The sequence below is a fragment of the Lissotriton vulgaris genome, chromosome 3_1, assembly GCF_964263255.1.
Source record: "Lissotriton vulgaris chromosome 3_1, aLisVul1.2, whole genome shotgun sequence".
NCBI classification, from domain to species: Eukaryota; Metazoa; Chordata; class Amphibia; order Caudata; family Salamandridae; genus Lissotriton; species Lissotriton vulgaris.
Window position 1 is genome coordinate 1258298537 of NC_141689.1, and position 27693 is coordinate 1258326229.

Here is a 27693-nt window from a genome sequence, read left to right on the forward strand (position 1 = left end):
ATTATCTTGCAAATGTTGTTGAATTTGTGTGTTTTAGTGAGGTTGTGTTAGAAGGTGAATTAAAGGCTGAGTCAGTGGATTGATAAATGGATGCACCAATGCAAAGGTGAGTGACAGAGTGCGAGTATATGACCTACTGAGTGTCTACACTCTTCTTTGACACAAAAGACACTTTCATTCATTATTTAAGACCTTTTGGCATTCCCAATGATTGCTGGAATCCGTGCGTTTTTACGTATGTCCTTTTGGATTGAAAAGCAACACACACAGAACTATACAATCTAACTGTGTGTGTTTTATTGAGATTGTGTAGGGGGTGGATGGAAGGATAAGCCAGTGGATTGATGAATGGATGCATGAGTGGAAAGATGAGCGACAGAGTTCATGTATGATGACTTACTAAGTGTGTACACCCATCAGTGACACAAAAGACTCTTTCAATCATAAGCAGACTCAATGGCATTGTCAATGCTTGCTTTAAAGCATGTGTTTTTGTCTTCGCCCTTTTGAATAGAAAAGCAAGACATATATCTAACTTGCATGAGATGTGGCCTAGCAGTGACTAACTTTGGAGCTATGGCGCCAAGCTCAAGTTTAGGCCTTAGCTCAACATCGTATTGTTCTGGAAACACCAGAATTTGAACTGAAGTTCGTGTACACCCCCTACTGATACCTGGCGAAAGTCTGAGGAGCCAGAATATCCCCAAAATACTTCCCCCACTGGAGTATTTTCTGAAAGTTTTATATATGAACATTTTCAAAGACGTCTGTCGAATGCTCAAATCATTCCCACTGCCTACCGGTAGTTTATTTTATTTTATGTGCCTAACACTTGACTTTTTTGGGCTCTGTTCAGATATTGCTGAACTATTGCATTTTACTCCGCCAGTACTGTTTGGTGTCTATATTTTTTCTAGTAACTTTCAGAACTCATTTGTCTGTATACCATTCTCCTGTTTTAAATTCTTTTGAAATGCACTTTGAACCTCAGCACAGCCTGCAAGTTACCACTGTGTTTGGTCTTTCCATCAAACACAAAGCGAACGGAAAAACACCCAGTCGTTTTTGTGTGATTCCTTTGGGTGCATATCTCTGCCCTTATCATGTTTCCCTATAGCTATGCAGTCAGTGACGTCATTACAACAGAATTAGGGCCAAAGCACGAGAGAGCTAACGGAATGTTGCTTCAATGCATGTGACCAGACTCTATTCATAAGGCAACGTTAGAATGATAGGGAAGTGGGTTCCAATGTCTTTACTCTCAGGACAACACTAATGAAACATGTGCGCTTGTGCTAATTCACAAAACGGTCATGCAGACATGGATCTGCCTGCAGAGCAAAATCTGCCCTCAAATCTTAGCCCATCTCTCATCCAAACAGGGATGTGAGAGATTTAAGCACATGGTAAATTTGTCACACAACACCCCCCGCCCCTGAGAGTTTTGAGCTGGCACTATTCTGACAAAATGAAAAAAGCATTGCAGGTTGGGAAAGCATTGCAAGATCCATACTGTAATTCTTAAGTAACTCATGAGCAGAGGAGTACAGAATTACATTTCCACTCTATTAGAAGGAAAAACATGAATTTCCAAGAATTGGTATTTCCAAACTCCGTAAAAACAGTACTGTCAGTGAGCTTCCAAGGGTGACTAGGATGAAAATTTAGGAGCCATCTATCATCTACAGCAGGGCACGAGTCTGGGGTACAAGCGGGTGGATGGCGTCCACCCACATTTTTCACAGAGTGGACGCCGTCCTCCCTGCCAAGAAGTTGGGACCCACTGAAAAAGATGCTGAATTCGTCCCGGTCTACTTTCCAAACACTGGGGCGCTTTCAGTAGCGCCTGCACGTTGTTGTCTGCTCTCGATCCACAACTACGTGGGGACAGGATGGGGCTCTCTTATTTCTGACTCTTGCTGGGCCCATAACAAAGATGGGACTGATTCGGTTATTCACAGGAGTGGCGCTGTGGAGCAGAGCAGTCGAGCATCACGAGCAGTCGAGCATCGTAAGAGCTGTGGCTGAAGCGGTGGAAAAGCGGCTGTTGAAACGGGTGCCGCAAGCCGGGAATTGGGAGCGGAACAAGCGGCCCGTGAGCTGGCGGCTGTGAGCTGGTAGGTTCCTAACTATCTAAAGCAGCAAAAAACTTCCTGGCATCCCGAGTTCCCACGCAGCCTGAGGCTCACCGCACCGTGCCACATTGCGAGTAGGAAAGCGGTGAGCCGGGTGCCGAGTGCATGGGGCCAGGGTGGGGCGGGGACAGGCCGATAGCACTGAAGCCCTAAAAACCCCTGATGCGCCCCTGAAGCTCTCCCGAAGCGCCGCGAGCCTAAAAGCCCCCCCCAAAGCACTGCAAGGAGCCGAGGCATAGCGCACTACACCGCTTAAAAAAAAAAAAGCAGAAGCGGGCCGGGTGCGAAGGTGGGCAGGCAGAATAGGCAGAATAATCGAAGCGCTGGAGGTACACCGCAGGGCATAGAAAGGTCCCCCGAAAGCCTGAGGCATTAGTACTACACACTTTCTGGCCGTAAAAAAGTGCAGGAGACCCAAGCAATAGCAGTTTAAAGTATTTGGAAGTGGCACACGAATCGGAGCCAGGAGCAGAGAGCAGAGCAGAGGAGAGGAGAGGCCATGGCGGGTAGAGCCGCGCATTGGCTATGACAGCAACATTGACAGTAGCTCAGGTAGCAATTTGACCAGCGAAGGAGCAAAAGAGCATCAAAGGAGCTGTGCCATCCTGCAAGTGAGCAGCAGAATACGGTGAGGAGTGGTGGAGGGGTTTGAGTGGCTGCGGCGTAAGAGGTGAGCACCAGCAAAGGAAGTCACTGGCTGGGAAGGTTTTTTCGGAGAGGAGCATAGTGGAGTGTGAAGGGAGGTCTTAACAAAGTCATTTTACTCCACCCTACGCTGATTACACCACCACACAAGTAACCACTCCACGAACACCCAGCGCATAGGTTCCAAGGGAAATAAATAAGTTTTGGATCAGCGTTGGAACTAAGACTGTTGGTATAATGAGGTCGGGGAGGACACAGAGGAACCCCCCCGCAGACCACAAAACGGAAATCCAAAACGAAAGGACTCCCCACCCCCTCTGGAGACACTGCGGACACTGTAGCCAACACCCCCACCGCCCCACTAATTCCTCCGTGTGAGGTCGCGTCCCCGCCGCCCCACAACGGAGGCCGCCCTCCCCCGCACATACCTCCGTCTTTTCCACCGGGACTTCAAACGCGCAAGCCAAACCCCATGAGGAAGACAGGAATCGACAATCCAGCCATAACCCACGGATCCCCGCCCTTCTTTCTCCCACAGGGACCAACCAGAACCACGAGCCCGGAGGAAGCATATCCCTCCGACCCCGGAAGTCCCGTCCTAGGGGCAGAGTCAGCACAGGTTAAAACCGGGACACGCGAAGAGAACCAGGTCGGAGTATCGTGGCAGGAGACTCGGGCTGGAGCTGAAGAAGGAGAACCGACGTGTGACGACGAGGTGTGGACTGAAGAGTGGTGGAGCCCACAGGAGGTGGCTGAAGAGCGGCCGTAACTCACTTGGAGAGTTACGGCGGACCGGGTGAGTGTCTGAAGCCTTCCCTAACCCCACTCAATAGGAGTCCCTGTAAAGCCCTGTAAATAAACCCTTCTCTTTAGCATTTCACGACCCCTACACTGTAAATATAAATGTATAGCATCCGCACGGTTTGAGTGACGACCGCTTCCCCATCCCCGCACACCCAGCCCCGACACCCTTTCTAAAAACCCCCCTGTGTTCCTACCTCCCTGTACCTTCCTTTCCTCACGACCTCTCTTCTTTCCCCCCCCCCTCACTGCCCGGGTGACGGTGTTCGGTATATAGCTTCGGATCATAAGGATAGATCTAACGGTCCTTTTGTTTCTCCTCTCTTACTGCCCTCCGTGGACCTCCCCTACATCGGAGCTGTCGTTGGAGTATCCGAGACCCAGGACTACACCCAAGATCCGGAGTGGAGAGCGAACCTGGACCCCTCCTTGTTTTTCTGTGGTTGTGACATTCATTCTGCCTCCTTGTAAAATAAACCTACAATGTAGCCCACTATATACGGCCTCCTCGCCTGCTTTTCCGGCCCGCAGATCGCCCACCCTTACATCTGGTGTCAGAAGTGGGATCTGCTGGAAGCATGGAGGCCGTGGTAAAACAGATGGCGGAATCCCAGGAGCAGTTCGGTAAACTTATGGAACAATTTCTAAAGACCGCTGAGACCGACAGGGGACAGCTCCACGACGTCCTAAAGGGTCAGGGGGTAGCCCACGAACAAACCATGGAAAAGCTAACTACGGCCCTGGGACAACCAAGGCCGGTCACTTCATTCCCGTCAGTTGTCCTGCAGAAGTATGTCCCGGGAGAGGATCCGGACTACTTCTTCACTAACTTTGAAAGGCTAGCCCAAGCTGCCAATTGGCCTGTGGACCGTTGGGGTCAATACTTGGGTCCCCTTTTAACCGGCGATTTGCAGGCCGCCTACCAGCAGGCCAACATACAAGGCAACACCCCGTATGCGGACATAAAACAGTGCATATTAGAACACCTTGGCATTGATGATGACACCTATAGGGTTAAATTACGACAAGCCAAGGAGAGGCCCCAGGAGAATCCAAGGGCCCTCTCCTTTCGGATCAGGGATCTCGCAAACAGATGGCTCCGACCCGAGACGTCTACCAAAGACAATATCCTAGAGAAAATATATCTGGAGCAATTCCTGAACTCCTTGCACCCGGCCACCCAGCACTGGGTGAGGCAACACTCCAGACTCACTCTTGAAACAGCCATAGAGATAGCCTCCGCCTATAGCCGGGCTCAGGAACTCCAGCGGGGAAAGGAGGAACATTCAAACAGGAATTCAAACACTATGGCCACTCGTCCCCCTCGTCCCCAACCAGCGCGAAGACCGGAACCATCTCCCCTTCTGCCCCCTCCTGTCCTGTTCCGACCCCCCAACCCTGGACCCCAGTGCTACTCATGTGGTGGGTTCGGACACATCGCCCGGATGTGTCCACAGAAGGAGGAACCGATGGAGATCGGCCTTGTAAGGAACTACCTGTGCAACCCTCCCGGGACCACTCCCCCGCCGTTCTACTGTCCGGTGACTGTGGATGGACAACGACTCATGGCCCTTGCTGACACCGGGTGCCGTCAGAGTGTAATAAGACCACAAGACCTGGCCCAGCCTGTCCGTAACCCTACGGGAGTAGTAGCCATCCAATGTGTACATGGAGACACCAAGCGGTACCCTACTACTCAAGTGCGAGTCCAACATAAGAGGGATCCCGGAACCAGCCTCACCGTAGGTCTCGTACCCGCACTACCTGAGCAGCCCATTCTAGGTAGTGATTATCCGGGATTGCCTACGCTACTCCAGGACGCCTCTGATTCCCTGTCCCAGTGGTGGAAGGACGCTCCTTATCAGGGACAGACTCATCCGGATATACTGCCCAAACCGCATAAACCCAAAAGCCAGAAGAGAAAAGAAAAGAAGGAGTATGTCAGCGCATATCCCGCATTAATGAAAGAACACCCCTGGCAGACCGATAGAGAGTTCAGGGCGGCACAACAGGAGGATCCCCTCCGACAGGAAGCCTGGGGAAGGGCCCTTGACCACGAAGACCCCTTACAAGTAGGTCCTTACTTCTTCAAGAGAAACGGGTTGCTGTACCGGGGAGGGGGGACACAACAGAACGCACAGTTGCTCATCCCCGGCCCCTTCCAAGACAAAGTCCTCTTCCTCGCTCATAGCCACCTTCTAGGAGGCCATTTTGGGGATGAGAAGACCAGTCAAGCAGTCTTAGAGAAGTTTTATTGGCCGGGCGTATACCAGAGGATCAAAACCTACTGTCGCGAATGCGTGATCTGTCAGAAAAACAGCCGTCACATACCTCCCAGAGTACCTTTACAACCCCTTCCTCTCATTGACATCCCCTTCAGCAGGATAGGTATGGACATCATAGGGCCCCTCCTGCCCTCCCGCAGCGGGTATCGCTATGCGTTGGTCATAGTCGACTATGCCACCCGCTTCCCAGAGGCCATACCCCTACGCCAACCCACTACCCAGACTATAGCGAAAGCCCTGATCACCCTGTTCTCTCGGGTAGGATTTCCCCGGGAAATCCTGACTGATCAGGGTACCCCTTTTGTTTCAGCACTTATGAAACGGCTCTGTGCTGAGCTGGGAATAAAGCAAATCCGTACCTCGGCATACCATCCGCAAACGGATGGTTTGGTAGAGCGTTATAACGCCACCATCAAACAGACTCTAAAAAAACTCTTGGGCCTAGAAGCCAAAAGGGGGGAAGACATGCTCCCGTTAGCCCTGTTTGCCATACGCTGTAAGACGCAGAGCAGCACAGGCTACTCCCCTTATGAGCTGCTGTATGGGGGTCCTCCTCGTACCCTGCTAGACATGGCACAGGAGGCCTGGGAAGCAGAGCCGGATCGTACACGGCCACTCCGGAATATTTGAAAAACCTAAAAACTCACCTAGCCATGATCCGTGACATAGTCCGACAGAACCTTGAGAGCGCCCAAAACAGCCAGAAGAAGCAATACGACAAGGGCACTCGTCCCAGGGTATTTGCTGTCAACGATCTGGTCCTCCTCATGATGCCCTCGTCCGACCAGAAACTCCTGGGTAGGTGGCAAGGTCCTTACACCATTCTCCGGCAGGTGACGCCGGTTACCTATGAGGTAGAGCTGGACGCCACGCGCGGTACCTCCCAGATATTCCACGTGAATCTGCTTTAAAAGTGGGAGGGACCCCGTCCGGTGTTCTCGGGAACCAGCAACCCCCTGTCTTTTCCTTTTGACCCTTGCGTTGACCCTGAACTGCACCCTATACAAGCCCAGGAACTACGCAAAGCCCTAGGGCCTCTTAGAAGTGTCTTCTCTTCTTCTCTTGGTCGAACCAGTGTCACTGAACATGCCATCGAAACCGAACCAGGAAAAGTTGTCCGATTGAGACCCTATAGAGTCCCCGAGGCCCGTCGGGCAGTAATAATGCAGGAGATAGAAGACATGCTAAAGATGGGAATAATAGAGCCCTCAGTTAGTGACTGGAACTCCCCTATCGTCCTTGTCCCAAAACCAGATGGGTCGGTCCGCTTCTGCATTGACTTTCGGGAGGTTAATAAACTGTCCACTTTTGACACCTATCCCTTGCCCCGGGTGGATGAAATGATTGAGAGGATAGGGAAAGCGAAATATATTTCAACCTTGGATCTCTGCAAAGGGTTTTGGCAGATACCCCTCCGGGAACAAGACAAAAAAAAGACAGCCTTCTCCACCCCGGAGGGGTTATACCAATTCCTAGTCATGCCCTTTGGTCTTCATGGCGCGCCAGCCACCTTTCAGCGTGCTATGAATCATGTTCTGAGGCCCCATGCACTGTATGCAGGTGCCTATCTGGACGATATCGTCATTTTTAGCGATAGCTGGCCCCAACATGTGAAGCATCTCTGTAGTGTTGTCTCTTCCCTGGGCTCCTTTGGATTCGCCATCAACCTCGCCAAAACCACTCTAGCGGCAAAAACGGTCAAATACCTAGGGTATCTACTGGGGATGGTTTAATAAGGCCCCAGGAAAGTAAAACCGTGGCTATCCAGTCCCTGTCCTTTCCCCAAACAAAAAAAGACCTTCGAGCATTTTTAGGCCTTCTAGGGTACTATCGGCGGTTCGTACCCAATTTCTCACAGAGAGCCGCAGCCCTGACGGATCTACTGAAGAAGACGAACCGCTCAGATGAGATGTAACGGAACCCCTCTCCCGAAGCATGGCACGCTTTCACGGACCTGAAAGACGCCTTGACCTCAAGCCCTGTATTGGTACCCCCTGACTACACCTTGCCCTTTATTCTACGAACTGATGCTTCCGAGCATGGGTTGGGGGCAGTGCTGTCCCAGAAGGATGCCTTAGGGAATGAAAGACCCATCCTCTATGTGAGTCGCAAACTGTTTCCCAGAGAAAAACATTACGCGGTGGTGGAAAAGGAAGCCCTGGCCATAAAATGGGCAATCGACAACCTGCGATACTACTTGGAGGGCAGAGACTTCGTCCTCTACACTGACCACGCCCCCTTGGAGTGGATGGCTCGGAACAAAGGTCAGAACGACCGGGTCCTCCGCTGGTTTCTCTCCCTTCAGCCATTCCATTTCAAAACACTACACCGAAAAGGGACTGACCAGGGCAATGCCGATTTCCTTTCACGCTACCCTCATACTCCATCCTGTACAGGAAGGACAGCTAGGGGAAGGGTATGTGAGGTCGCGTCCCCGCCGCCCCACAACGGAGGCCGCCCTCCCCCGCACATACCTCCGTCTTTTCCACCGGGACTTCAAACGCGCAAGCCAAACCCCATGAGGAAGACAGGAATCGACAATCCAGCCATAATCCACGGATCCCCGCCCTTCTTTCTCCCACAGGGACCAACCAGAACCACGAGCCCGGAGGAAGCATATCCCTCCGACCCCGGAAGTCCCGCCCTAGGGGCAGAGTCAGCACAGGTTAAAACCGGGACACGCGAAGAGAACCAGGTCGGAGTATCGTGGCAGGAGACTTGGGCTGGAGCTGAAGACGGAGAACCGACGTGTGACGACGAGGTGTGGACTGAAGAGTGGTGGAGCCCACAGGAGGTGGCTGAAGAGCGGCCGTAACTCACTTGGAGAGTTACGGCGGACCGGGTGAGTGTCTGAAGCCTTCCCTAACCCCACTCAATAGGAGTCCCTGTAAAGCCCTGTAAATAAACCCTTCTCTTTAGCATTTCACGACCCCTACACTGTAAATATAAATGTATAGCATCCGCACGGTTTGAGTGACGACCGCTTCCCCATCCCCGCACACCCAGCCCCGACACCCTTTCTAAAAACCCCCCTGTGTTCCTACCTCCCTGTACCTTCCTTTCCTCACGACCTCTCTTCTTCCCCCCCCCCTCACTGCCCGGGTGACGGTGTTCAGTATATAGCTTCGGATCATAAGGATAGATCTAACGTCCTTTTGTTTCTCCTCTCTTACTGCCCTCCGTGGACCTCCCCTACATCGGAGCTGTCGTTGGAGTATCCGAGACCCAGGACTACACCCAAGATCCGGAGTGGAGAGCGAACCTGGACCCCTCCTTGTTTTTCTGTGGTTGTGACATTCATTCTGCCTCCTTGTAAAATAAACCTACAATATAGCCCACTATATACGGCCTCCTCGCCTGCTTTTCCGGCCCGCAGATCGCCCACCCTTACACTCCGATTACTCAATCTTTGGCCCAATAAAGCCCAATGGAAAATTCACATTTTTGAAAGATCCTGTAACAGCAATTTATACCATACCAGCAACCTCAAAAGGATTACAAAAACCCATGACCCCGAGCAAGGCGATTACGCAGCCAGCCGACCAACAACTACCATCGCCAAGCGTAAGCAACACTTTAGCAAGGGGCTTTGGAATAGACGATCAAAGCGGGCGCATACAAACAACTCAGGAAAATAACAAGCAAAATGTTCCAAATACAAGCTCAAGTACACACAGGGCACATTGTTCGGTCCAAGACTCGGCGCAAGAACAAATAAGTAACCACATTTCGTCAAGTGTTATAGAGTGGATAACGGATAGTCCCCGTGAAAAACTTTTGGAAGTGAGCTCACTAAATACATGACACCAAGGGACCACAACGATACCAAAAATGTCAGCCCAAACTGCAAAAGGAACAAATAAACCCCAACCAAGGGCCAGCAGTTTACTGGTCATTGGAGATGATGAAAGCAGCCATAATGCTAGCACCACAGAGGGTGCGTATAAGGTACAATCAAATAATCACTCGACCCCAAGATGGGACTCCCGTTTAAATCAATTAAACCGAAAACTCAGCAAAGAGAGTGAGAGGTGCGATTCCTGGTCGGGCTCCCAAATCTTTCTTGAAAAAAATCAAAGCATAACATCTTGTAATGTAAAGCAAGACAAGCAAACAGGTGAAACTAGTTCAAAGCAAATTAAATTACACAAAAAGCCAGTAGCTGTATCAACAGAGGTCCAAGGAAAAACTTCTAGCAAATCGCACCAAGGCAACCTATCAACCGAGGAGCTAGATAAAAATAACCTAATTGAGATATCCAGTGGGTCAAATCAGGATGTAGAAAACAAAGGACGTCCAACTTCGTTCAATGGCCCCGACAATGAGCATCGTCAGGAACCAACAATAATAGAAATTTTGAGTTTGTCAGTGCCAAGCTATCCACCACCTGCAAAAAGGTCAACACACAAAGGTCCCCCATACACACAACATGAGGAACATCATAAACCTGCGAGTCATGATGAACATGCACACAGTAGACTTACGACGAATATCGATTATTCAAATGCATCTAAGCAAGCAGGAATGGATGTTCTAAGCCAAAATCTGGAATCCATAATCACACTACGCAATGCATTGGGTAATATCTTGGAAACCACAATCAAAACATTGAACATGCAGTCAGATAAACTTGACATTCAAATCCATTTAATGAGTACAATAGCGGAACACATATTCAGTATAAACAAAAAAATGGATACTTTGGGAAATCTGTTTAACGTTTTTCGGGAGCAGTCTCGTCCCTGGACCCAGGTCCCAAACTGCACCTGTAGCCCAATACTGGGAAAGTTAAAAAATATGCCGTTAATACTCAGAGACATTCTATATGAATGCAAGTATGCAAATCTGGGACCGAACAGTACACTAAATGAAAGAGACCTTATCGCTCGGCAAAAAGAAGCACATAAAGAACCAACATCAAATGGTGAAAAGAGTACGGTAGACCTGACAACATTAGTAACGCAACAGATAACAGATAAAGAACTGAAGCACAATTTGCTACCCAAAAACAAACTTGATGATAAACAGAAAGAACAAAATATCTCAGGAAACAATTCAGGAGCCCCGATTAGCGCAAACCATGAAACGTCAGAAAAAGATCACCACGAACATGACAGCGAAAAAAAAACGCACATCAAACAACCCCTAACCAAAAGGCAGAAAAAACGTGCGAGAAAAAATAGAAACCAACCATCAAACCGCATGCCTGCAACCAATCAGGCCTTGATTAATTTCCCGATCTTCGACTGTCGAAAACCATCATCTAAAGCCACAGAGGAAAATGTGGAGGGATTACGTCAGTTGTCAATAAAACCAAAACCAAACCCCCAACGCAGCCTTTGGAAAAACAGAGCTATTGAAAAAGGGCAGCAATTAACCGCCAAAGACGAATGTTGCAACAACGTAGCACAAGCAAAAAGAACAAGAGCACCAACAAAATTTGAGGAGATCGTTTATGCAACAAACTCAGTCACAGACCATTCAAATAAGGACGAACAGGAAATTCTAGCCACATCTTTAACCCTTTCTATGCTGATGACGTAACCGCTCCGTCATCAGCTGTGGTGGCGCTGTGCTGATGACGGAGCGGTTCCGTCATGGCCCTGCCGCCGCGCCTGCGCGGCGCTAATTTCGCGCCTGCGCGGCGTGTTCTATTGAGCGGGCGGGGCCATTACGGAACCGCTCCGTCATGAGCACAGCCCAACCACGGCTGATGACGGAGCAGTTCCGGCATCAGCATGCGGCCGCCGAGCGGCCGCCCCGCCCACTTAGCGCTGCGGCGGAATAGTCGCCGCAGCGATGTGGTTAAGTGGGGCGGACTGGAGTCTGGGAAGTATAATCAGCCTCAATTGAATAAAACATTAGGAAGTCCTAAGGACGAATCAAACAAGAATGGGAATAATTCACGACAAAAAAACTGGGCTAAGCAACAATGTACCAACTATTGTATAAGGAAACATGAGCGCTGTAGACACAAATCTATTAAGCACAGAGGCCAAAGGGTAGTGACTAAAGGTCCAGACATCATGCATAAAGGTCCAGACAATGTACACAAAGTCACTTTAAACCCAGAAACGGTCATGAGTATCAACGTTACCTCAAACAGGGATAAAATCAAAGCAATGCAACTTACACCAATAACTGTCCAGATTAAGCCAGATCAACCACAAGTAAAGATTATTACAGAGCAACATGACTCATACCAGAACATTGGGCTGAGACCTACAAGGCGAGGTCCTAACTTTGCGAACATCGTTAACGACCCCATCCCTAATATAGATCTAGGCGGACACATTAGAACAATCCTGAGAGTAAAAACTAAGGACAGCATACAATCAGAACCACCAGGGAATGATGATCATACTCAACAAGTCAAACACACAACGGATGAGGCAAGGAATAACGGAAGTAACAAAATAAGGAGAGCAAGGCCGCATGACATAATCCATGGTACAAAACCAACAATAACTGGAAAGTTACTTTTTATACCTAATTATAGAATGCAAGACATACAAGACTATCTTAACCGAGGAAACATCTTACATCTAACATCGGCCACCTCGAGCCTCAACCATATAACGTCTGCAGACCTATTGGCAATTGAATTCATCACCCTTGGAAACAACACAGTCAAGGAAGGCACCCGTACAACCTGGAGGAGCATATAAACTGTCAAGCAGTTACTTAATGAAACTAAGAAATTCGAGGAGTGGGGGATCTCGCTCAAGGAAGAGGTAATTACAGGCTATCCCTCGCCCCTGTTAAGGAAGCGCGCTAAATTAGGAGACCACGCTGGGGCTAGCCGAGATACATATTCAGTACTGCAAGGGACAAGGGGCACAGATATTTCCAAATTCAACCAACTGAGCAGACCAATGCAAGACCACCCAACTGAAGACTCAATCCAAAGCAGGGACTGTAACACCGGATATGGCATAGTAAAAGTCCTTTCCTGGAACATCGCCGGTGCCAAAGAAATCCTGAATAACGATAGGAAATGGACGCATGGAATAGCTATGATATTATCCCCCTGCAGGAAACATGGCTCATAGAGCCAATTGATGTTCCGGGAAGAATCAGTTTTCACGTCCGTGCAATTCGCACTCAGCACCATGGTCGAGCAAAGGGGGGCAGGTCGGTTTATATAAGCACTGCATTAAACGTCAAGGCCTCCCAACTGGCAGCCTCCAAGGCAGATATGCAAATAATTAAATTTGAGAGGGTGTCCCAGGCTGGTATTGGCACCATTATATTAATCAACATATACGCCCATCCAAAAATGAATGTAAAAAAAGAATTATTTCACAACATTAAAAATGTAATATCAGGTTTCCGCCTCGAACATCCAGAATGGGAGATAATTCTGACGGGCGATTTCAATTCCAACCTTACACAGCTCCCAGAAGATAAAGACAATATCATGGCTGCCAATGAGTTCTGGGCGGTGGAAACGCAGGAGATCCCCCCCAGCCAAAAAGACCGACCTAGTGGGAAAACAGTTGATGTGGGTCCTGGAAAATCAGGGGTTGCGCGTATTAAATGGAAGAATTAAACAGGATAAACCCCCCTTAACCACCTACATAGGCCCGAGTACAAACACAATTCTGGATTATACCATCGTCTCGCTCCCTCTGCTGGGGTTAGTCAAAAGCTTCCAAATTCAATGTACAGTGGATAGTGACCATTCAATGCAACATATTGAGATTAATTTGGCACCTTTTAAACATCCAAAAGCACAATCGATAGCTGGGGAATTAACAACGATCAACCTGAAGTGTTTAAGGTGGACGGCTAATTCACTACCACAAATATCCAAAGATGCCAAACACCTATTTCAAACCACAACCAATGGAAGTGAACTGTGTGCAGAAGCATGGACCGCTTTTCTGAATAAGCTACCAAAAACTAGAGTCAACTTGAGCACTAAATCCAACTCCAAAAAATGCGCCTGCGGAAGTGTATGAGGCAAGCAAAGGGCCGCAGTTCAAACTCTCACATCTGGCAAACAGTCAGATCAATCAGGAAACAATATAAAAAAACTACTTTGGATTGAAAAAAGAACTCAAGTCACCGATTTCTGGACCAAGTTCTTATACAACACAGAAAAATCAGATTCAAGAGCATTTTGGGCACAGGTAAATTCATTAAATAGATTAGGACAAACAATAAGCAAGACCTGTGTCACGGAAAATGCATGGACTCAACATTTACTTGACACCTTCTCAGTAAACCCATCGGTGCCACCCACAACAACATCTAATAACACATTTAAAACAGTGGAACTGAGGACCCAAGCAGCTATAAAATTTAAGAACCTGAGTGTCAATCAGCCTTGTGGAGATCAGACATCCAGTACAGTTGCAGAATTTGAAATATTGAAAATAATTAAGAGAAGCAGGCAAGACTGTGCTCCAGGACCAAATGGTGTTCCCCAGGCTATCTACAAGGAGGACCCCCAATTTTGGGCACGCAAGTTAAACACCTTATTTAGATCAATAAATAACATGAGTCGGCTTCCAGAAAGCTGGAGAGGGGCGATTATAAATCCGATCTATAAAGGAGGAGACCGTAAAAACCCATCTAACTATCGTCTGATAGCACTCATCGATGCCGAAGCTAAATACTATGCATCTTTGGTGCTAATCGACCTTTTTAAATGGTCTGAGGATAATAAGAAGATTCCGGTAAACCAGACTGGGTTTCGTAGGGGTACAGGCACTATGGCTAACGCCATGGCAATGAGTTTAATCGCCAAAAAGAGTATGCAAAACCACCAAGCATTGTACACCTGTTTTGTTGCCTTCAAGGCGGCGTTTGACCGTGCCAGCCGTCAATTACGAAGGTGCAAATTAAAGCAGCAGGGCCTGCAAGATGCAATTCTGAATCCCATAATGGACTTATACCCTGACACCTGGATGCAGGTAAAAATAGCTAGTGGGCACTGTCTAACATGGAATATCAACACATTTGACGGATTAAAACAGGGTTGCGTCCTGGCCCCCCACCTTTTTAATCTGTTCATGGCAGACCTAACTATAAGGTTGGACGGGATTAACGCCCATCCGCCGAGGCTAGGAGCATTACTCCTGACACATCTCTCCTATGCCGACGACGTGGTGCTCTTAAGTCAGACAAAAATAGGTCTGCAACGCCTCCTGCATGGCCTGGCAGAATACACAAAACGTAATCGTCTTGAAATAAATAGTCAAAAAACAAAGATCATGATACTGAAATGTCGGCGTAACACTCTGCCAGTTTTTATCATAGACGACAAGAAGCTTGAAGTAGTGGACAATTATAAGTATTTGGGAATACAGCTGGACAGACGCCTTAACTTTTCTTTGCACTTTGATGTCATCGAAAAAAAGGGAACAGCCCTGTTATACGCATTAAATAGTATCTCCAAGCAGCTAAAAGGTCCTCTTTTTAACCCACTTCTAACAGTCATCAAGGCCAAGCTGCTTCCTACAATAGGCTATGGCAGTGTGTTACATCATGGCAGAAGTGCGCAGCTTCTTGACAAAATTCAAATTAGGGTCTAGAAGCGGGTTTTCACTTTACCATCCAATGCCTCACCTGCGCAGGTCCGACTGGAGTTTGGCCTACAATCTCAAGAACTCAAAAAAAAGTATGAGACCATTAAATTCTGGTATGATATATGGATGAACAGGGAAACAGAAATCAACCTTGCCACGTGGGAAGCAATGCAAAATAATCCTAACTCCCAGTATGCTAAGTATTTAAAACAGTCCCTTGACACCACTGAACTTGCATCGTTGTGGCAAACTAAGCTACTGGTACCATCATTTAAGCTAGCTGTTAAAAAGGCAGTAAACAGGCATTCGCTGATTAGCGACAAATCGCTCTTCAGTCACCGAGCTCACGCATGGATGACAATTCAATCATACAACGTCCTCAAACCTGCAGCCTATCTCGGGGTTTCTTTCTCTTCATATATCAAATCAAAATACCTCAGCTTAAGGATGGGTAATCTGCTGACAAACGCTGATATACCAGACTGGAGGAAACCTGACACAAAGGAGTGTGACCTATGTGGCGACACAAAACAAGACTTTATCCACCTACTTTGCATCTGCCCTGCACTGGCTCAGGAACGACGTTACTTGTTAAAGGCAAAGTTCATTGCATATGGAATACGTACCTGTCGCTCCACCACTATACAAACCCTGAGTGCAGCGGATCCACAATTCATTTACAAATTAATTAAATTTGTCATGAAGTTTGAATACAAAAGGGGTGTCACTGCACAAAGCTGAAAACTAAGAATAGGTCTTACTCATTGTAGCCATGCTAGAAGTTGCATTTACCATTCTCCCTAGCCAGTCAATGGATACAGTGGAGGAAGTTGTTTTTAACTCACCGCTCCACAACTAGTTAACGGACAATGTATAAATAAATTGACTTGGCACTGGACACTTTTGACATCATTTTCCTCACTAATGTTGCTAAGTCCAAATCAGGAATGTATACTGATTAGTTTTAACCAATGTTTTTATTCTTTTGTAATGGTTTTTATTAACTATACAATAAAGTTTATTACAGTAGGCAGAACAAAGATCTGAAGGGTCCTCAGGCCTCCTTTTGTTCTAGTCTCCTGGCTGGCAGCAGTCAGGAGCCTCACACCTAGGACCAAATGCAGCAGAGGGGAAACAAAGGCTCACACCTTGTTAGCACTTCAAACATTCCTAAGAGAGGCAGCTTTTTACTTTGTTCAGGACTCTGTTTAGGAGATATGCATGCACAATAAGAAGTCAGATGTTGATCTTTCCCAGTATTTGCACAAAATAAATAACATTTATAAAGCGCTTACTAAACCTGAGAAAGCGTTGTAATAATTTAATTAACACTATTTTTTATTTTATAGCACTATGGGCAGAGGAAGCTTTACGCTGACAAAAGGAAACATTGGTTTCTGTGAAGCTTACAAAAGTGTGAATCTGCTGCCTAAATCAGGAGAGTTTGCATGTATACTCGACATGTGCTCAAATGTACTCCTGATAGACCTGCTAAACTTATACGTGAGGGCTTAAGATCTGATATCAGTCAAAAACATCTTTATTCGATTCATAGAATCATAAAAGAACAAGAAATATCACTTCTTGTGATACCACATGCTGTGATGTCACCCGCCTCAGGCACCGCGATGTCACGTGCCGTGATTTAATGCGCTGTGATGGCGCTTGAATACTGATTAATTAGGTTAGTCCCCCCACTTCTTATTTTAGGACTTGTGCCCTGATCTACAGGCTGCAAACTCTTCACCTATGTGGCATATTGGAACAAATGCAGGTCAGAGCAGCAGGCGCAAACCTGCTGTTCTTATATGCACAGAAGATCAGACCCTCCCTCAACTGGTAGATTACAACTGTAAATCTGAACCGTGAGCTCAATAAATGTAGCTGTGCATTTGTGAGAATACTGTATTTCTATAAATTGTTCACTTAGGGCCTGAATATAACTTTGGCGGTCCTCCTGCGGAGCGCTCTGGCAGCACTCCGCACCAGGACCAGCAAAGCAGTTCTCACGCTGCCAGCCGTATTACGATTAAAGTCCATAGTAGGAGAACGGTCCCACAGTGGTGCCTGTCTAAGGTTCATAGGAGAGCCCTAGACAGGCACCACCATGGGACAGCTGCAGCACATTCCTGCACGGGAAGTAATGCGCCATGTTGTGCATTGCGCCCTGTACAGGATTTGGGGGTGCAATAGAAGGGGGGGCACAACATATGCCCCCCTCGCATGCACCGGGCACTCTGAGTTGCCTCTCTACCACCCTTTCCATTGAAGGCTTACCTCCATTGAAAGGATGGGAGGGAGGTAACGCAATATTCTCTGTGCTGCAGCAGCGGCAACACCAGCATATTACTGCCTCTGACCGCTGTGCCACTACCAAGGGATCACAGATCCCCAGTGGCTGCAGTGGTCCGACTGCCACACTCTTAATGCGGCGGACGGTGCCGCAGTGTGGCAGTGGTCCTGAAGGTCCCCTCAGAAATGACAAAGTATTAGATGAACTGGTAATTTTATCGAAAATTATTTCTCTTAGTAATTCCAAATTTTCCACTGAAGTTTCATCCACAAAATCTCAAAGCGAAACTAAATACATGTACTGTGTTCATGAGTAGCTCATATTTCTGATGAGGCCAGTAACTTCCATTGCAGGCTGCATTGAAATTACAGGAGAACTTATTGTCGGCCCAAAAATGTTCACATAGCATCAAATTTGCACACAATAACGGGTAAATTCAGGTAAAGCTACATATAGTGAGCACAGAGGCACATTTCTCTAGTAGGCACAATTCACTCCTCAGGATCATAGTGACTATGGTAGAAAGGCAGATCTCTGTGAAGTATAAATAACAGACAGGTGAGAAAATGCAGTGCAACGTTAACACGTTACCAAAAAGGAAGTTTCATCGGAGTGGTAACAATTTATATTGAAAACCCCAAAGGAGAGGAAAACATACAAATAAAGTGTACCCAAAGAGTTCGTGGTAGCACCATGAGCAAGAAGTTGTGAAGTAGACAGATACACAACATCAGACGTCACTAATTCAAAAATAAATTCACAGTGAGGGTACAAAATCTCATAGCAGAAGGAAATGTTACTCACACCTATTTCCACATCTCAAGAGATGATCTTTTATGAAATCATAAACAAAACATTTTAGTGTGAACCTGTTGAATCCTGGAGCTTTTACAAAAAAATCCAATCACAAGTGCAATGCCAAAGTCCTTAAAATTCTAAATAATACTCATACAAGTGTTTGCCGTTGGTACACGGCCATGACTTTGCACTAATGATACCTTAAAGATGCTGCACACTTGTCCCTGGATCCACTCACATGGATGGCCGGTGATGGAACAGGAAAATAATTTGTCTTTATACATAATTATAAGCTTACATAAAGAAATTAACTGAGGTAGCTGCCACTCAAACAAAACTGTAGATATGGACTCCCTTAAAGGATCTACGCCAGGTTTCAGGCACTACAGGACGTTGCCTTCCTAGCTATATTGTCCAGGTTTTCTTGCATGTTTCCTTTTAAAAAGGTTTAAGGAACATATTTCTGGTCACTGTTTTTTTTTATTTACTTAAAACAAAAATCTTGCCAATATAAGCCTTCAACAGAGTAAGGTTTAAGACAAAAGTAATTCATGTGTAGGTTTATTAAAAACGCTCACAGATCCAACATTTTTCCAGATTTGTTCACTGCTTATGATTTGAATGAAGATTCCTTTCCATGAGAAGTGGGTGCGACAAAAATAGTGACTACAGAGGCAGAAGAACAACAGGATTAAGAAAAGAACAATTACTAAAGGAAGCTAAGAAGGGGCTGTGACATTAACAATAGGCAGGGCTGTGGACAAAGGGAGCAGCCCTGGAGACTCCTTCCTGCCCTCACATTCCATCTAGAGGGTTAGAAGCCGTAAGGCTGCAAGATTGAATGGCGTACTTACTGCAGCCCTCGCCATTCCACAATTTTCGAAACATCCTGGTAATTCTCTGCTCCACTCAAGACGACATATTCCTCATCGTGTGTTGCATTCATCTGGCAGAGGGGGGAATACGAATAGGTTTTTATTTTAATAGTGCAAGTTGCTGGCATTTCAAATCGATCATAGCACAAACTGACGTGACCGTAATAGTGGCAAAGCTCCTCATTCACATTGCTCTTCTCAATTATGTTAACGATTCAAATGTGACTTCATATTCCTTCTTTTTTTTGCTATTTTTATGATAATCGAGAAAACCAAATATGCATAACTTGTATTTAACAACATTTAGGGCCGCATGTATGTACCTTTTTTAAGGTCGCAAACTGCTCGATTCGCAGAATCAGGCCATTTATGACCAGAAAAAGGTTTTCCCAATGTGCCAAACACTATTTTGAGATTTGGTACCCTATTACCAAATCACAAAATGGGTTAGCAATGAGCTATTAGTAAAGGGCGTATTCATGCTGTCCCTTCCTAATACCGAATCACATTGGTATGTAGGAATGTTTGTGACCAAAATGCCGTTGCAAAACATTTGCATTTAACCACCTACTTCAAGTAGGCCATAACCCATTTGCAAATGGCAAGGAGTCTTCAAGGGACCCCTTGCACTTGGTGAATGCTTGTAAAAGCATTTTTAAGAGGACTTCAAGACCACTGCCTTCTCTTAAAAAATTTCAAGTAAACTTTTCGTTTTTGTTTTTGAAACGCATCCCATTCTCCTTAAGGAAAACTAGCTGCATTTAAAAAAAAACCGAGACCTACCTCATTAATTGGAATCTCAAATGTATGAAACTCTTTTGGGTTTCATTTGCGATTCCAAGTGGGTCGGCAAAAGGCCTACCTCATGACTATTAATGAGGTAGGTCTCGGTTTGCGACCTACTGGAAATCGCTAAAATCCAGAGACGATGGCCTGCTGGGGTCAACAGTCTACCATTTCTATGATTCCCTTTAAAGAACGCTATTTTTTAAAATTTTTCTTTCTCTGCTTTATCTGTATATATTAATGAATACTTTTTAAAGTTGCTTTTTATTTCGTGCACAAAATGATATGTCTTTGATTTTACATGTATTATAAATTGTAATGTGTAATGAATTTTCCTTTTATGTATGTTTTTAATAAAAAGTCTGTGAACGGTATAAAGTAGTTTGTGACCAGTGTTTTAAAAAATTACTCAGAATAGGGAGTGTGAGTGAGTGAATCACCTTCTCCAGGGATTGTTTTTAGACTTTTCAGTGTCTGTAGTACCCTGTTCCCTGGAACATGTGGGGTCTTCTCTCTTCTTGTTGACAATTTAGATTACAACCAAAACAAGCATTTGCAATGCAATAGGTCTCGCATTAAGAAAGTTTGAGCTATCGGTATTGTAAATGACAATTTTTTTATTTATGTGTTGGTTTTGAAAATAGCGAAATTAATAGCTTTGTCATTTACAATGCCAATAGTTTTAACTTTAGCAAACGTGACACCTATAGCATTTGTAATGCAATATGTGTTGTATTTACGTGACTTAGATGTATTGATATTACAAATAACAATGGCTTTTTATTTTTTTTAATAATTAATACTTAAATAAAAGTTATTGTAATATATGGCAATAGTTTAAACTTTTGTAAATAACTTTTATGAAGATTATGTTCAGTGTATTTTATTGTGAGGAAAATCCAAGAACAGAAGTGAAATATTAACATCTTTTTGTGACATTTGTAATAAAGTTTGAAACATTGAGAGAACATATTTGATCCAGTTGTTGTTGAATGGTTGCACAGAGTGATGCTGTGGCATTTAGTGGTGCTGAGTCATGCTGTGGCGTTCAGTGGTGCTGAGTGATGCTGTGGCGTTTAGTGGTGCTGAGTGATGCTGTGGCGTTTAGTGGTGCTGAGTGATGCTCTGGCATTTAGTGGTTCTGAGTGATGCTCTGGCGTTCAGTGGTGCTGAATGATGCTGTGGCATTGAGTGGCGCTGAGTGATGCTGTTGCGCTGAGTGATGCTGTGGCGCTGAGTGATGCGGTGGCGCAAAGTGATGCTGTGGCGCAAAGTGATTCTGTGGCGCTGAGTGATGCTGTGGCGTTGAGTGATGCTGTGGCGTTGAGTGATGCTGTGGCGTTGAGTGATGCTGAGTGATGCTGTGGCGTTCAGTGGTACTGTGGCATTGAGTGGTGCTGTGGCAATTTAAAATGTAGCAAGGCAAGAGCTGGAGGGGCCTTGTGAGGAACCAGAAACATTTGAAGCTAACGAGGATGGCAGAGAGCTTATGAAAGGAACGCTTGTGGATGCCTGACGCTTGTGGGTGCCTGACGCTTGTGGGTGCCTGTGTAGGTCTGACACTTTTGGATTTTTTACACTTGTGGATGCCTGAAGCTTGTGAATGCCTGACGCTTGTGGATGCCTGATGCTAATGGTGTGTGTGTGTGCCTATAAAGCGTGCACTGATGGCTGTTTGTGTCTGCCTGGTGGAAGCGTGCACTGACGGCTAGTAATGTGTGTGCATGGTGGAAGTGTGCACTGACGACTGGTGATGATGGCAGGTGGTGTGTGTGCCTAGAGGAAGCGTGCACTGACAACTGCTGGTGTGTATGCCTGGTGAAAGCATGCAGTGACGTATGGTGGTGTGTGAGTGGTGGAAGCGTGCACTGACAACTGGTGGTGTGTGTGCCTGGTGGAAGCGTGCAATTATAGCTGGTGGTGTGTTTGCCTAGTGAAAGCGTGCACTGACGGCTGGAGTGTGCCTGTTAAAACGTGCACTGACAGTTGGTGGTGTGCATGTGCCTAGTGAAAGCGTGCACTAACGGCTGGTGGTGTGTGCCTGGTGAAAGTGTGCACTGACGGCTGGTGGTGTGTATGCCTGGTGGAAGCGTGCACTGACGGCTGGTGGTGTGTGTGCTTGGTGGAAGCATGTAATTATAGCTGGTGGTGTGTATGTTTGGTGAATACGTGCACTGACGGCTGGAGGAGTGTGCCTGTTAAAACGTGCAATGACAGCTGGCGTTGTGTGTCTGTCTGCTAAAAGCGGGCACTAACGGATGGTGATGTGTGCCTGATGGAAGCGTGCACTAACGGCTAGTGGTGTGTGTGCATGATGGAATTATGCACTGACTGGTGAGGATAGCTAGTGGTGTGTGTGTCTATAGGAAGCGTGCACTAATGGCTAGTGGTGTGTGTGCCTGGTGGAAGCGTGCACTGATGGCTGGTGATGTGTGTGTGCCTGGTGGAATCGTGCACTGACGGCTGGTGGTGTGTATGCCTGGTGAAAGTGTGCACTGACGGTTGGAGGAGTGTGTTGGTTAAAACATGCACCGACAGCTGCCGTTGTGTATCTGCCTAGTGGCAATAACAACATTTACACAAAATTACACAGATTATGCCACATTGCGTAGTTTCAGGGCTAAATTTTAGCACAAGATATACAGTTCGGTAAATTGTTTAGCATGAGCAGCTTTTCAGGAAGATTTTTTTCCGTGAGTGGACCATTTGGGTAATTTTTTAGATCAGAACTACAGATCTGAATGCGACCAGTAGCGTTTTGAACACTAGCAGCAGTTCTTTTAACGTGGGCTGTCGACAAACCTTCAGGTAGATTTTTACCTGAGTGAACCATTTGGGTATTTTTTTGAGTGCAACACTACAAATTTGAATACAAGCAGCCTTGTTTTGACTGCAAGCAACTGAAAATCAACTCGAAATTCGATTTTCAATTTTTTACCTGAACACACCACACCCTTCGGGTAATTTTTGAACGCAAGCTGCATCACGCATACTTTTTCTGTATTTTGTATAATTTCACTTTAGGAAATTATACGAGTTGCACCTAAACCCACATTCAAGTGGAATACTGGCCGCTTAGTAAAAGCATTCTGGTTTCCAATGAATGATCCTTTTGGTTTTACATACTTGACTGTGTGATGCCAATTCTGTAGGGTACATTCTCTGAACAATGGTGGTGCGACTAACAAGGACCAGAGAAACAGTACTGAACAGGTCAGGGGTTTAGCAAGAAACTACACATTTCAGGTTTAAATATACTGATGTGATAGAAGATAGAGAATAATAGATGGGTAAATGTCTGTACAGAATTATTTTGATCAAGGCGGTGGGAGAGATATCAACTAGACAATGAGATAAGAGCAAAGCTCAAGTTGTCTGTGATGTCACTCAGACTCTCGGAACAAAACATTTCTCCTTTATCAAAAGTATCTACAGTTTTGCGTTAGCTATGCACTTCCACCCCAGATTGTCTTCTACGATACACAGTGCATGGGTTGAGGAGTCCTGGGAGAGCAATGCACAACACGGCCACAACCACCCTCAGGACTCCTACCCCCGTTGTACGTGCATGAACAAGTATACCTAGTGTCCTGCCATCCATTCCTACCACGCTCTTACTATCACCCCTTTTCACCACCCAAATTAATATACCTGTCATCTGGCCACTTTCCTACACATTCTTCACCCTTACCCTCCCCATGGCAAATATTCAATAACAAATGCAATATGTCGTTTCCTGCCACCTTCCTCATCTTTTTTCACCACTGTGATGCAAGTGAGGTTCACCCTTTATACAATAAGGCTGCGGATCACAAAGAGCTTGGGACGGAGAGGCGGGAGAAAAGGGTGAAACATGCACGTACATTCTCTGAGGCATTTATTTATCAGTGTTGAGTGAGTAGAATTAGAAGTGAATAGAACTACAAAGGGGGGACGGTTAAAAAACATGACTTTTTCCACACGTGAGGGAGTGAACGCCTGTGAGCGTCAGCCAGCGTTTGTGGTAGACCAAAACTCCATTAAAGATACATAGTCTGGGGTAGTTGCGTTGGTAGGTGGTGGAGACACCGTGAGTTTTGGGTTTTTAGAGAAAGCAGAAAGACGGACAGGGCCTATGCACCCCTTTGATTTCTAATTTCTAATTTAAAATATTTGTAGAGCGCAGCGTTCACCGTACGGTTTCTTAGCGCTATAGTGGTAAATCCAGCAACTGAGGACGAAGTGAGCCAGGCGAAAAACAGGATGGACAGATAACAAGGGGAAAGCCTGTTGAAACAAGAACGTTTTTAAGTCTTTGCGGAAGGATGTATATTGTGTGGCCGAACGTAGGTGGTCCGGGAGGGAGTTCCAAAAGGTGGGAGCCAGAGTTGAAAAATTGGCTCCACCCCACTTTTTACGTTTAAAACGCGGAGTTTGCAGGAGGGATTTAGAGGAAGAACGAAGCTCTCTGGTAGGGACCTAATCGTGGATCAGAGAGGAAATAAAGGCGGGGGCAGTGCCCTGGCGAGCCTGAAAAACCGTACAACCAGTTTTAAAAAGGGAGCGTTGCTTGACAGGAAGCCAGTGTAGTTCTTTGAGGAGGGGTGTGGAATGGTGAAAGCGGGGGAGACCGTACACCAACCGGGCCGCTTGGTTCTGGATCATCTGGAGCTTCCGCAGGCTGTATGCAGGGATGCCGTTGTAAATGGCATTGGCATAATCCAGCCGCGAAATCACCAGTGCGGACATGATCAGCTTAAGTGCTTGGGGGGAGAAAAAACGGGAGACAGTGCGGATGGTTCGAAGGGTGAGGAAACAAGAAGAGACAACAGAACTGATTTGTGAATGTAAAGTAAGTTGGTTATTTATTTTGACACCCAGGGTTTTAACTGTGGAAGAAGGGGCAGGGGGAGTACCAAAAGAAGAGGGCCAGAAGAGAGAATTCCAGGGACTGGAAGAACCACCGGTGAGAACCAACTCGGTTTTGTCCGGGTTCAGTTTGAGATGGTTGTGGTTCATCCAGTCCCTGATGAAAATCATAATAGATTGAAAGTTTGAGATGGAAAGGGGAGAAGAGGAAAGGTTGAAGATGAGCTGGAGGTCATCCGCATAATTGTACACGGTGACCTCCAGCTGCTGAAGTGCATAGATAAGAGGGAAGATATAAAGATTAAACAATAAGGGAGAAAGAGAAGAACCCTGGGGAACACCACAGGTGACTTGTAGGGGTGTGGTTGTGAAGTCTCCCAACCGAACCGCCTGGGTGCGGTCCCTCAGGAAGGAGGATAGCTAGACCAGGGCTGAGCCCTCTATTCCCGCCGCCCTGACACGTGAAAGTAGGATGGTATGGTCCACCGTGTCCAAGGCGGCGGAGAGGTCGAGGAGCACCAGCGCCTGGTGTTTGTCATGATCCATACCCTCCCTGAGGTTGTCCAGGACCGACACAACGACAGATTCGGTAGAGTGCCTGGGGCGGAAGCCGGCCTGACGAGAAGCTAAGCCCCCATTTGCTTCTACGTGACGTTACATGTTCTGTTGCAATGAGGCATTTGTACATAAACATTACGTTCAGGCAATACTTTCGTTGACGTAAAAAAAAAGACTTCTGAAAACTGCGCGCTTCGTCAGCAATAAAACAAGTATGCAGGGAGGAGTGGGGAGCGAGAAGTAACAAGATTAAGAGCGAGACAGAGCTTCTTAATCTACTAGGTGTAAATGACAAACTTTAAAGCCCATCCAAGTGCTGCTGCTAAATTAGAAGTTGTATTGGCTTGCTCGGCATGATGTACGTTTTTTCCTGTCATACGAGGTCACATGACCACGTTAGTTATCATCATATTCAGATGCGAAATATGTTTTGCATTAGGAGGATGGACAATACAGTAAAACATTTCTCTTTCAGCAAATACGTGTTGGGAGTTAAAAACCTAATGCATCTGTGTGAATAAATGCATTCAAGCTTTCAGTTTCAGAGGCCTTTAAGCTTTACATTTCTGAGGGTGACAATGTGAGGCAGCATGGTGGCTCTTAAAAGGGGCAACACTTTCAACTGCGTAAAGCACTTCCTCTTCCCCTACTTTCATGTTACCCAGCTTCTCGCAAGGGCAGGCGACTACACATTCATTTCAGATTGTTGTGTATCCTCTCCAGCACTGTCGCACTGAGGGGTCACCCTAGGTTTGTGAGCAGTCAGTCAGTTGAATGTATAGGAGAAAGAATGGACAGACAAAACACTTCTGCATGCTACAGAAATACTCTTGAGTTATGAGGAGACAACAATATGTTTGTATGCTGCTCGTTGCACTATGTTGATGTTTGATGACAAACATTTTCATGGCTCGTATCGAGCACGGGCTCTCAGAGCCAAGACAGTCCCTCAGCTCGGCGCTCCCTGTTAATATGTTGGCTCGGCGTCCCCATTATCGACGCTGACCCCGTCAGCATCTTTGTTTGCAAGTCCCTGAGCTCTTTGACAGTACCTCGCAAACAGACGCAAACATGAGGGCACTGCAAACCTTGGCCTCTGGGAGGTACACAAAAAAAAATATCTGGGGTCGAGGATGTTTACTCGGAAGCCGAGTTGTGGTAAAACCGCTGAAACTGTCCCCCTTTTCATTACTTTATGATGAAATATGTCGATTGGCATAGGCAGGACTGTTTTTAGAGTTTACTGCTTAACCACTGTAAAAGGCTTAATAAAACAAGACACGGACAGCGGCCTGGACACGACAGCGGCCGGGACACGGACAGCGGGCGGGAGGAGGCAAAGCCTGCCTGTTTGTCAGCGCCGCATGCCCAACGTAATCCTATGCAAAAACGCTGCGCGCGGCCGTACCGGAAGTCAGGCAAGGTCGCCTTGTGACGGGGGCGTGGCCGCGTTCGGACCGGAAGAGGAGGCAGGAGGCGTAAATCCGTCTTGCGGCCCGGGGCTCCTGTGAGCGGTGGAGAGCCCCGGGGCCACCAGCAGGAGGTTGCGGAAGTGTTGCGGGGCTCCCTTGGCCAAGTAGGAGCCCCGGGAAAGGAGCGTGCTGCGAGTGGAGTCCCCCGAGATTGGCCCGGTAAGTTCCAAAGGGCTGGGGGGGCCTCAGTGCTCTCGTGTGTGTATGTGTGCGGGGGGTGTCTCTGCATGTATGTATGTGCGTGCGTGCATGGGCGCTCGTGTGTGTGTGTATGCATTGTGCCTGTGTGGGTGTATGTGTGTGTGCGCGCATGCATGAGTGTGGCTGTGTGTGATTGAGAGTGAATGGCAGGCAGGGGATGTGCACGGCGACGTGCGCGCCCTCGAGGAGGAATCTGAGACAGCGAGGCGCGTGGGCGATCGCTGTCTCACATTCCCCCAGACACGCCAGCAAAAGATGTCGAGCAGACAAAGCATGCTTCGCATGCTTTTTAGGTCTGCTCGACCTAAAAATGAGTTATGAATGCAATGTGCACATATGATGAGTGAGTGGCGCAGTAGTAGTACATAGAAGTGGAGTTAAGTATGGTAAATGTAGACTTCCTTGTATTCACTTACCTTTCAGTATTTTGCTCCTTGACATTATTTTAGCACAATATTCT

General features: G+C 46.7%; 1 protein-coding gene across 1 annotated transcript in view; it reads right to left on the reverse strand.

Annotated features, from left to right (window-relative positions):
• The window catches only part of SCARB2 (scavenger receptor class B member 2), a 567669-nt gene that overhangs the window by 274898 nt on the left and 265078 nt on the right, over positions 1-27693 (reverse strand). Inside the window, exon 5 of the mRNA XM_086961781.1 lies at positions 19348-19439. Coding sequence (XP_086817907.1) covers positions 19348-19439 — 92 coding nt within the window. The remainder of the gene's footprint in view (positions 1-19347; positions 19440-27693) is intronic.